At 37.8% G+C, this 12,174-nt stretch overlaps 1 protein-coding gene across 1 annotated transcript in view; it reads left to right on the top strand.

Annotated features, from left to right (window-relative positions):
- Window positions 1-11,931, top strand: part of COL25A1 (collagen type XXV alpha 1 chain) — a 599,542-nt gene extending 587,611 nt beyond the window's left edge. The window contains exons 34-37 of the mRNA XM_066384810.1: window positions 115-168; window positions 4,443-4,520; window positions 6,340-6,378; window positions 11,186-11,931. Of these exons, the coding sequence (XP_066240907.1) occupies window positions 115-168; window positions 4,443-4,520; window positions 6,340-6,378; window positions 11,186-11,221 (207 nt within the window). The 3' untranslated portion in view covers window positions 11,222-11,931. The remainder of the gene's footprint in view (window positions 1-114; window positions 169-4,442; window positions 4,521-6,339; window positions 6,379-11,185) is intronic.
- The last annotated feature ends 243 nt before the right edge of the window (window positions 11,932-12,174 follow it).

Raw genomic sequence — 12,174 nt, 5'->3', positions numbered from 1 at the left:
GCCATTTTTCTATGTAGCTATGTTCAGAAACATGAAATTTAAAATTTATTTTTTCAATTTGATATTGCCACGGTTATATCAATAAGTCTCTTTGGTTTGCTTTTCATCCTGTAGGGCTTTCCCGGTCCACGAGGCGAGAAGGGTGATCTAGGAGAAAAGGGAGAAAAGGTGACCTCTGCCTCCCAGCATGTGCCTGCTTGATTGTTCTCATGCTGTCTGCTTGGCTGTTCAGCCTGTGAGCTTCTTTCACGCATCTAATCTGTGTCCGTCCTGTGCTCCAAAAACACGCTGATGCCTGATCCGAGGGGTCGGGTCTTCACAGAGGAATGAAGAAGGCTACATTAGAAAGCACAGCACTCTCTACATAGAAGAAAAAACTTACAATCCCCAGATAGCTAGCCCACAATTTTTCAACTACTTGACACCAATTTGTTGAAAGATGTAATAATGTTTAGGGATTCTTGAAAAAGAAAAAAAAAACCATTTATTCTACATGAACGTGCACTGAAACAGCACAGATCTGTAGTGGTTTTCTGGTGGAGCCAACCTAACCCCATAGAGCACACACCTCAGTTCATCTTCACAGCGCTCCCAGTGAGGAGACACAAGATATATTCCATATCTTTTTTTTTTTTTTTTGAAAATAGAAGACAAGCAGTGTGACTGATAAACCACAGTGAGTCCATTAGGCAGGGACTAGGACTTGCCACTTTTAGATGGTGTCCATATTTTTAAATGAAGATACGGTGTATTTTATGAGGTCGTGTTTAGATTCTGTCTCAGGACCATCAACCCCAGGATATATAGGAGCCAAAATCAGGCTAAATGATTTTATGCTTGAAAGTAAAACTTGGATTATGAATTTTTTAAATCATTTTTTTCTTTTTTTTCCCCCTTTGTCTTAGCTCTTTGAAGAATAATTTTTTATACTGGACACAGCAGAAGAAGCAAACAAAAACTCAGCACTTCAATATATTAGTGAAAATCTTAAAGTGGCTGAAATTGCACTTTCACAGTTCAAATTTAAACCAATTCTATTTCTCAGATTAATTCATGTCCTGATCTACTTAACAACAGTTTTCAAAACCCTAGAAATTACCTTTGACAGTGAAGTTCATAGCTGTTGAAAAGCAAGGCCAAATGAGAGTTTGTCAAAGAAGGGTATAAAGACTGCTGTGTATCCTAACCTTAAACATGATTCAGTTTCCCTTGGTAAGAGAGCTCGCCTGTGCGGTTATGTGAAAGCACCACCACCACCAACATCAGCATCATATTATATTTATTGAGCATTTATTAGATGTTTTCCCAAAAGCTTTACATATGACAAATCTTTCAATCTTCATCACAACCCTCTGAGGTTAGTGCTGTTTTGTCCCCATTTCACAGACAAGGAAACTAAGGCAAAAAATAATTCTTCTATTCTGGATTATAAATTCTAAGTATAAAATAGAAATGTTTTGAGATAAAGTGTATATTTTAGCTCAAGTTATGTGTGCTTTAAAGACAGTGGGTTTTATTTTTACTTCATGGGTTCCATGCATCTGAAGTCTTATTCAAAAGTATGTCACCATTATGAGGCTATTCATTTTAATCCTCTTTTAAACAAGAAATTACGGCCTGACCTGTGGTGGCGCAGTGGATAAAGCATCGACCTGGAAATGCTGAGGTCGCCAGTTTGAAACCCTGGGCTTGCCTGGTCAAGGCACATATGGGAGTTGATGCTTCCAGCTCCTTCCCCCTGTCTCTCTCTGTCTCTCTCTCTCTCCTCTCTAAAATGAATAAATAAAAATAAAATAAAAATAAAAAATTTTAAACAAGTATTATAATTCATGAAAACAGTAAGCTACAAATTTCATCCTCAGAGTAATGTTAATCACCCATACAAAATATTTCCATATTTCACATTCTATGTACAGAAGTTTTATATTTGGGAATATTAGATTCTACATGTGACTGATTTATGCATATCATTCTTTGACATGGGAGATAAATATGAGCAGAAGCTCTTGTATGCTCAGACACACAAGGACTGATGGTTTTGTTACTTAGGAAATCTCTGTTACAAAACTATGGTGATTAATAATAACACTGATATATTATTCTCCGTACGATAGTGTCTGTTTTCCATAAAGCTTGAAGTTTACTAAAATATTACTGGAAAATTATTTCCATAACCTGTTCAGTAAACATTCACATGACAACACTTTTCCGTGGAATTACTAGTATGAGTTGATTTACCAAACAATGAAGTGAATTCTAAGTTAATAATACCTAACACACCTGGTGTCAGTCTCAGCTACATGAAGGAGAGTCCACTACCTCCTGGGAGGAAAGAGCTCACCCAACCAAGTTTAAATCACTTTTATGTCATGGCACTGAAGCTATTTGCTGAGGAAAGGTGTTGATTCAATCTTGCATGAGTAGCAGTTTTCTCCCAAATGCTCCTCCCACCTTACTTCCTGTCACACCTGCTCTCAGCTCACCCTGGCTTCTCAGGTCTTTGTCTTTAGGCATGATCAACTACACCACACAGAATTTCGCTTTCCCCAGTATTAAAGAGACCCAAGTGTTTTTGATTCTGAGCCTTCTGACGCAATCTTTTTGGCGCACAGTAGAGAAATGAGGAGCTTTCGCTCAATGCAATCAGAATGAATACATTAATTTGAAAGCATATCTCATATATTTCTGTAATATATATGTCTTTTCACCTTTGAATATTCATGTTGTTTTGCTTCTGAAATTATTCTGTTTTTATACCATAACTGCCATCCTGATTGTGGAATGAATACACTAATTTAAATATGTATTGTATTCTGTAATCTGTACTCACCAACTGCTTGTCTCTAAATATGAAGATATTTATGTTAATGTAAAACAGCTGAGGTGCATTCCTTCCTTCTCCTCCTTTTGCCTCCTTTCCTAAATTCCTCCATCCCTCTGATCCATGCAGATTTCCACAACCTTTACCTTGATTCCTAAGCACTAATTTCCATGGCTACATTCCTACTATGTAATTATCCTGCCTACCTCATTTTTAGTGTTAGCTCAGCTAAGTCCAAACTGCTTTTCCTCTCCTGAACAGAACTTTTTTTTTTTTTGGCATTTGTTACATAGTGAGTAAGCTGGGAAGCCATTTACCACTGTGAACACCTGGCATGAGATCAATAGAGTGAATTAAAGAAGATCCCTGGGTTTGTAAATGTCTGTTTCTCCAACTGGTATTGCTGAGCAGTCTTAGCACTTTTTCCATTTATTTACCTGACTTGATAAGGAAAGTATTTGCTCTTAGTTTCCTAAAAAAAGAATGTTAAAAGAAATAGAAGCATATTTTAATACATTGAATATTTTTAATGAGACCCACAAAAAACAATGTCCTAAAATTGGATATATTTCAAAAAGGTAGAGCTGTTACTATCTTTTTCACTGGCTCAATATAGCTTTCATCTATTACAGGATTAGGGGGAAAAAAAACCAAGTTGACAGATATTGAAAATTGGGCGAAGTATCCATTATTCCTCTGAACATCACCTGCCACTCACTGGCTGGCTTCTGGACAGTTGCCATCTGTTACCCCTACCCCCAGCCCAGATCCATGGCAGAAACACCTCATTCAAAAGAACTGCTGCCCTGGACTCTATGTCGGGACGGATCCCCCTTTCTGATGGGTTGGCCTTTTAGGTCTCCCATCATTTCATTGAGTGCCATGAATAAAATGCCACCTATCGCTGCCCAGAATCTATTGTCACTCTGTTGTTTTTATAAGATCATGCCTTACCTAAACCAGAAAACAGTGGTAAATGCACTTCCAGAATTTTATTGCCTAAATCATCTTTTGAATCACCATTATCCCCCCTCCCAGTAAAACCTATCTTTTATTTAAACCCTTGTATCCACAGGGGGAAAAGGGAAAGAAAGGCAAAAAGGGGCCTAAAGGGGAGAAAGGAGAACAGGGTGCTCCTGGATTAGATGCACCTTGCCCATTGGTATGTCTGACTCGTGGAACTCTGCCTCCAGATGTCGCGGTGGAGGGATAAGCTGGGAGAAGAGCAAGCTGGAGGGACCCGTAACAACAGGGGTTCCAGCTGGGGTCATTTAACGTAGACTTCAGAGCACCAGGAGTATCCCTCCGGGGTATCCTGATATGTTCCACACCTTGTCTCTGGCCACCAGCTCGGCCTGTTTTCTTAACACTCAAGTATTGATCCACCATGAATGGTAGGGTCCAAAAAGGAGCCAGCATCAGTTCTGTACTTCTCAAAAAAGCTCACAGTTCCCAGACAAGCCCTTATTCCATGTGAAGCCTTGACCAGCTTCACTGTATGTTACATTTCACTTCAGAGTTGCTCCTCTCCCAGCCTCTTGTTATTGTGGTTATTTATTTAGCAGAATTTGTGCTAAGTGATTTCTTGTTAGTAACGTTGTAAGTTAATCTCTACAAACAGGGATTCCGTGGCATTAAGGGGGAAAAAGGGGAGCCAGGCCAGCCTGGCCTGGATGGGCTGGATGCCCCTTGCCAATTGGTACAGTATTTCTCTTTCCTACCACCCTGCATGCAGTTCCTTTGTTTATCACATAATCATCTCTCCCGGTGTAAAGTGGTGCTTCTGGACCAAGCTTTACATGATAAACACACTACATGCATGTGCATGAATAGCTCCTTCAGTGACTGCAGAGTGAAGAGAGCTCGCATGCATTTCTACCAATGACTGCAAATTAACCTTCTGACATCGTTCTCACAACTGAAATGAGTACCATGTCTGTGTTCTGGGGAATATTGATTTATTCAATAAGTATTTAAAGATTACATTAAAATTACGTGAAAAGCTTCTATGTAAAGGCACAGCTAGACCATCACTTTGGGTTTTACCCCTAAATTAAACTTTTTTCTCTTTTCCTCTAAAGGAAGTAAAGGAATTTTTGCCTCTTCCACTAAATTTCTGTCAGGCTGTAAATGAGGCCAACCTACAGAGTGAAGCTTCTGTGGTCAAGGGTTCGCTGTTTCTAGGCGAAGCAGTTAAGAGCCCGCAGGGAAGTAAACCAAGCTGCTATGAGCTTCTAAAGATGATAATAGTCTACAGCCCAAACCTTCTTCTTTGTCACATAACCTTTCGATGTAATGGTCTCTCCTTTTGAAACTCACTTTCCTAAAGTAGACAGAACTCCTTTGTCTCCATTGGCATGAACTCCAAATCCTCCTTGTACTAAAATCTAAAATTCTACTGGGTGATCCTTCTCCTTGTACCAATCTGGCATTACTGAATTTTTCCCAAGTAGAAAGCTATTTCAAAGTGGGTATTTATTACATTTTTTAAAGTATATTCCTATTTTCTGAGGGGTAAAGGAAAACATTTTATGGTTGTGTTGATGATTATACTTGTTCTGCATGTTTTTATATTATTTTTTAGTGCTAAGCATGATTCTATAAAGATAATTTTATGTTTCTGAAGTCTTTTAAGACACTGTATTTATAGCAAAAATCATTTAGTTTATAATTACAATTAGAAAATATCAATATTAGTGCCCAGTCTTTTATTTTGTTTGCTTGGTAATGATAAAAAATAATATTTACAATCATTTTGTTGGTAGAAAACACAGCATGCCTCATCATAGACCAACTGTCCCTGCTTTAGGCATATCATTTGTATCTGAAGAGTGTTGACACTTTAAATGAAAATAAATTTTGCAACATTTAGAAATCTCTTGTTTATTCAGAATTTAACTGGCTTCTGAAGAATTTTGATAAATTAATGAATGCTATAGATGACATTTTACTGTAAAGATATAGATAAGCTACCTATATTTTAATTCAGTTGGTTAAATATATTCTACTTTATCTGCTTTCTATATAGAAAAGTAAAAAATTAGTATGTGAAGAGTATAAACTTCAGATAGAAATGGTTCATCAGTGATTATTCATCATTACCATGAATTCAACCATAAACTACAGTGACCAGGAAGTGATTTCAGTTTATTTAATAAAGATAATTGTGAAATGTATTTTAATGAAATCAAAAGAAATAGTACAGATTTATTATCTAAATGTAGAACTGACTGGACCACTATGGTTTGTAAATTACTTTTTCAAAATGAGGCATATTTTATCTATACTTTATATATAATTTTCAAAATGTATACTCTCTCTAGAAAAACATTTTAATTTTCTTTATTTTAACTAACATTGAGTATTCTATTAGAAGTTAATTGTTATAATTAGAAAAAGATGCCTGTGACTAAAGCCGCCTAAGGAGTAGAAATCCATTTCTTAAGTGTCTGAGCATGTGAACCAGGAAGTGAACTTTTGTGGAGCCTGAGGAATTCTTATTCTTCTCTTTGACACAGGGGCCGGATGGATTACCCATGCCTGGCTGTTGGCAAAAGGTAAGCTTTATGGAATTATTTCTAAAGGAGGCATTTTCCCTTTCTCTTCACCTGGCCTAGCCCTTTCCATTTAGAGCAGGCCTTCTGAATTTGACATTGCTCCAAGTTGTTTGGATTTATTAAAAAGCAAAAGATTCCATCTCCAGAACATCTTTTGATTACTATGTTTACTGCTAATTTCTTCCTAAACTAAGGAGTAAATCAGTTCTTAGAAAACACTGCAATTTGGAACCTTCCCTGTCTAATACTTTCTGTGAAATGGAAAGGGGCAGGCAGTGCATCTTCGGAATAGCTGGCTTGTCTATCAGTAAACTCCTTGTCTTCCTACTGTTTAAAACTCTTCTTGATTGTGATTCTTTTTCTTTTTACACTCAATTACTTAGGCAAACATGTAAATACATGGTAGAACCCTGTCAATAGTAGTCGCAAGCTGAGAAAGCAGAAAATGTAAGCATGATCTTTTTTATTCAATAATATCTTGATTTATGTAGGAAACTCCAGTTATATTTAAGTCGGTGTCCTTTGTGGTGTTAGTCAATTCCAGCCTCTTCCTATGGCTGCCTGTGGCCACTGTGTAGAGAAGGGAACTTATCCTTGACAGAGAACCGTCTATGTGATAAGCCCTTTCATTGAAGGGGTATCATTTTATTTAATCCTCACAATAACTCCATAGAGTGTTATCCTCAATGATTCCAATGAGGAAGCTGAAATCCAAAGAGGAAAGAGGTTAAGTAACTTCCAAGGCACAGAGCTAGTAACAGAACGAGAGGTAGACTAGATGGGAAGCAAGGGCAGAACTCTGAGCAGTGAAGAGCAGAGTCTGTGCAGTGTCTGTGCTGTGCTGAGGGAATGCCAAGCCTTGACACAAGAACCTGTAGAGGACTGTGCATATATGCTACTGAAGGATAAAGGAATTCCACTGATGTAAATATGGGCTGGCGGAAGTATACCTGCTGCTTTGAGCACTTTGAAATTTTTTCTCTAAAACCTTGTGGCTTATTCAGTAATTTTTGTCTGGCATGTTTCATCATCATAATTCTGCAAATCTATGTAAGACTGCAGAATGGTGAACAGAAACGTCACTCTCTCGGTTTCATATTAGCTCATCAACTACGTTGGTGAGATTCTATGTAACTTACTCTCTTGCTTAACTAGTCTCACCCCACTTGACCAGGGAAAAAAAACACCTTCCTTCTTTCTGAGCAGTGTCATTTATTTAGGAGCTTCCCAAACTCCACTTTCAGCCTGTGAGATAATTACTGTATCTCAATCTAAGGTCAGGTGGTTTTCAGAAAGGTGGGGCTATCATCATATTCTTCTTCACCTGAGAAAAATATCCTTTCACCATCATAACCCCTGTTCTCAGAATTTCTAATACCATCCTGAGCTGGAATTACCATTTGCTGTCTAACCTTTGACCTATAATCTAATGCTATAATGATTTTTTAATACAGTCATTGGCATACCTTACATAGAGGGAGATGTGAAAGGCTTACTTTATCAGCTTTCTACCACTACTCAGAACTTGGATTCACATAATTTTCAGCTGCTTCTAAATCATTTCCTTTCTGTGAAGGCATAATAATGGCAACAAGCAAAGCACTCATCATCTTTTTGGGTCATAAAAAGGCCAAACCTACTAGTAATATGAAAGGCATCAGAAAATCAGAAATTTCCTTTTTAAGTACTCATTTTTCCACAGAACAGGTACCATGGTCTACATAAGATCAAAGATTTCTTAAATCTAGCATCTTCTTATATAAAGTCTAATAACTCAATGATAAAACTTTCATATGACTTACCACACTCCCAACACACCAATGCAAATCATTGTGATCAACCTCTCCCAACACTCTCCTCCCCGAAAAAGAGTAAAACAATTAGAAAAATGGAATGTTCTAAAATCTCCTATGTGGTCAGCTTAGCTATCTCAAATACACTGTTAGTCAAATCAAATTATTTTGAAAGTATTTTAAAAAGAAGGCCAGTAGATTCCTTTTAGTTAATCCTGTTTTATGTGGGCCCCTCTTTTAAACATTATTGTTGAGGCCCTGGTGTTTATTAGCCCTGCGGCATAGTGGTAGATTTTGACTGAAACTTCACTGTGGTGGCCGTGTCAATCACTGTGACGCACAAACAAGTTCCTTTGGCCGTGCTGTTTCGGTAGTTATTTTTATGCAAAATGATTTGATCCTTGTTTAAATTACTTTGCTTTTTAGACACTGTTCAATTTTCTAAATTTTGAAGCATAATGGTGTACCAATGCACAGGGTAATTCATACAGTGAGTAAATAACAGAATTTATGATTAAGGAAAGACTTACAGACTACTGAAGTTGTCATCCATCCTCATATGGAGAGTAAAACTATTTAATAGGGAAGAGACTGTAGCCTTTATTTTTAAAAATGGTTCACTAAACCATATTATTCCCAGTGGAGCTGACAGGTATTTTAGCAAAACTTACCTAAACCAAGGTGACAGATTTTTTTTTTTAACTAAATTTTAAAATCTAGGGTATGGACGGTAGTTTTTAAAATTCTGTATATTATTTACAAAACACTGATACTTAAAAAATGTATCTGAAATTTGAGATAAGTGAGCGTTTGGAGAAAGGAACGCTTCCTGTAGGCACATTCTCTGGCGTGGACACAACATGCATAAACATGAAGTGGACTCTAGCTCTGAAGATCACAAAATTTCCGGCCTCTTCAGCATATCTAATGTAGCGTCTATTTTTCTTGGAGAGAGAAAAACAATTGTTTTCAATTAATGAAATGGACATTTTTACCTTTCTCATTGATTTTTATTTTTGAGTAAAAGTCAGCATCTCCAAGATCTGCTCTATAAGTTTCTACCTCAAAGAAGATTGCCCCTCAGTTCTCTCAGACTTCACTTTAGTTCTGGGAAACCTTAATAATTATGGCTGTTCAAAATGCAGAACCAGCCTGACCTGTGGTGACGCAGTCGCAGGCGTCTCCAAACTGCGGCCCCCGGGCCGCATGCAGCCCCCTGAGGCCATTTATCCGCGGGCCACCCCCCACCCCCCGCACTTCCAGAAGGGGCACCTCTTTCACTGGTGGTCAGTGAGAGGAGCACTGTATGTGGCGGCCCTCCAATGGTCTGAGGGACAGTGAACTGGCTCCCTGTGTAAAAAGTTTGGGGACCCCTGGAAGTGCTGATCTGTAATGCTGAGGTCACTATTTTGAAACCCCGGCTTGCTGGGTCACAGTACATACAAGAAGCAACTACTATGAGTTGATGCTTCTGCCTTCTCCCCTCCTCACCCCTTTCTCTCTCTCTCTCCCTCTCTCTCTCTCTCTCTCTCTCTCTCTCTCTCTCATCAAAAGATCTTTTTTTTTTAATGTGGAACCAGAGATTTATGGTACTTTAGGTCACAGTGGAAGCTAAAGACCTCATAGCAGGCAGGCTTCCCTTGCACATCACTCACAGCAGGGCAGGATGAGCAAAAGCAAAGAGGAACAAGAAGCAGAGTGTTGGCCTGACCAGGTGGTGGTGCAGTGGATAGAGCATCGGACTGGGACACAGGGGACCCAGGTTCAAAACCCCGAGGTCGCTGGCTTGAGCAAGGCGTCACTTGGTCTGCTGTAGCCCCCATAGTCAGGGCACATATGAGAAATCAATCAATGAACAACTAAGCTGCCGCAACGAAGATCCCTCTTCCTGTCTGTCTGTCCCTATCTATCTCTCTGTCTCTGTCACCAAAAAAAAAAAAAAAAAAGCAGAGTGTTGTAATCAGGTGTCGGTTAACTTGACAGTGCCACTGAGGTCAGAGTCCTTACCCTTTTCCAAAGTGTTTTAATGCTTGGAAATTATGAAAGTTATAAATAAGACATGTATTTTAATTATGGCACATATATGCTAAATATCTTAATTTTCTGCTTTCCCAGAATAGCTACTGAAACAAACACTGAAACTTCTTCGCAGCAAAAAGAAAATGTGGGTTGAATCTAGATTAGAAATTTTAATGGCATGGGAGTTTTAGAAAAGTAATGTGTAGGATACATGTTGATTGGCTCATTGCATAAAACAATGGTAATCAAAAACAAAAACAAAAAAGCCCTCTATTCAGCGTTCTACCAGTTTTCTTAAAATAAATGTTAATTTTGGAATTTTTATCCTAGACCACTAATTCTATATATTTGTCTTTTTTTGTTGTCTGTTTTTCTGCAGTGATGAATCTAACCTTCCAAGCATGAAGTTGTGTATATAATGGTCCACTTTTTGTATTTATAGCTGAAAATTGAATTGCAGATTTTATAAGTCTGAGATATGTTTACGTATAGCTGCTTCTTCCTGTTTGCAGTAGTGCCATGTTCACCTTTTCTTCGCTTACATCTAAAATTGGGCAACATGTAAAACTAGTGAGAAGCCTGCAAAAACATCAGTATCTCTTTATTTTATGTAAAGATACGTATTTATATGGACATATCAGTGATAAAGAATGATTGTTCTTGCTATTTTCTTACTTTGGGCTTGTTAATTGCATGGACAAAAGGTGCCATGACATAGTTTACATAAAATTGTAACCAAATATGGACTCAAAACTATGAAAATGTACTATACTGACTGATTTTAGAGTTTATTGTCACACCCCTACTCACCTTCACTATTAGCAGTGAGTTCACATCACCCGCTGACACTGACTAAAAAAGCATGACTGTGCCACACCTGCTCGTTGTGCAACTTCGGATGCTCGCATGCCTCTTGATGACTCTTTTAATCACATCTGAGCTTTTCTTTTCTTTCTTTCTTTTTTTATTTTTATTTTTATTTTTGTCATCTCAAGGGGGTTACACCATGGCTTATTGCCAAAAAGAGATAAGGTGTGGAGAGAACACACACTAGTGCTCTTGTATTTTGAGGGAGTTGCAGTTCCAATTGCAGATCTACAGCTTCCAGTATTGTGGGTTCACGTGGCCACCTTGGTTTAAATAGCAAGGGGTTGAGCTGGTTGTGCCACCGGTTTTCCTTGGGCTGTCCTTGGCAGTGAAGACCAAGAAAGAGGACCAGTTCAGCATCCTGCGCTGTCTCTCGTGTGACCAAGTAGGAGAGAGGTTTACAAATGCAGGCACCCAGAACAGCAGACTTTATTTTTAAATAAACTGAATTCCAACTGGTGATAATATGGGTGCTTTAAATACAGAGACATACAGCACTTCTTTCAGATAGAAGATTCTTGGAATGGCAGCCTCTGTTTCTGAGGATGAGGAGTGTGAAGACATCCTATGTCCGGAAGGGGGCGCACTGCACAATCACAACTGAAGCGGATGTAAGAGCTTCCCTTCTCTCCAAGATGGAACCCATTTTAAACATTTTCTACAAATTTCTAGAAACAGAAAGTTTTTCAAATTCTCTTATATACTTTTTCTTTTTATTTTTAGTCGAAGGAATACTAAGCTGAAACGCTTTTGTCATATTTGTTTGAACAATTTTTTTTTTAAAGAAAAGTCTTCAAATCTTGACAACTTGGATGGTCAGGGTGACTTTCTACTAACTTCGTTCTCTCTTGTTCTGAAAATTGAAGAGAATGAAAAGAAGTTCCACTTTTACTTCATTGTAAAGTATCAAAGTTAACCAAAATTTTCAGTACTTTTTGACTTTTTATTCATATGATGAAAATAACTTATATACATAGTGATTACCAGTTAAGATAAAGTCAAGATTTGGTCACATTTGATCATATTAACTCATTTCTATTTTTATATAGTTCTATTTAGATCTAAGTTTTGTTTATATTTAGATTTCTTTATCTTTTTTTTTACATTTCTAAATGTT

The sequence above is a fragment of the Saccopteryx leptura genome, chromosome 5 (assembly GCF_036850995.1).
Source record: "Saccopteryx leptura isolate mSacLep1 chromosome 5, mSacLep1_pri_phased_curated, whole genome shotgun sequence".
NCBI lineage: Eukaryota > Metazoa > Chordata > Mammalia > Chiroptera > Emballonuridae > Saccopteryx > Saccopteryx leptura.
Note: the sequence above shows the minus strand (reverse complement) of the source record. Positions and strands in the feature narration are given on the sequence as shown.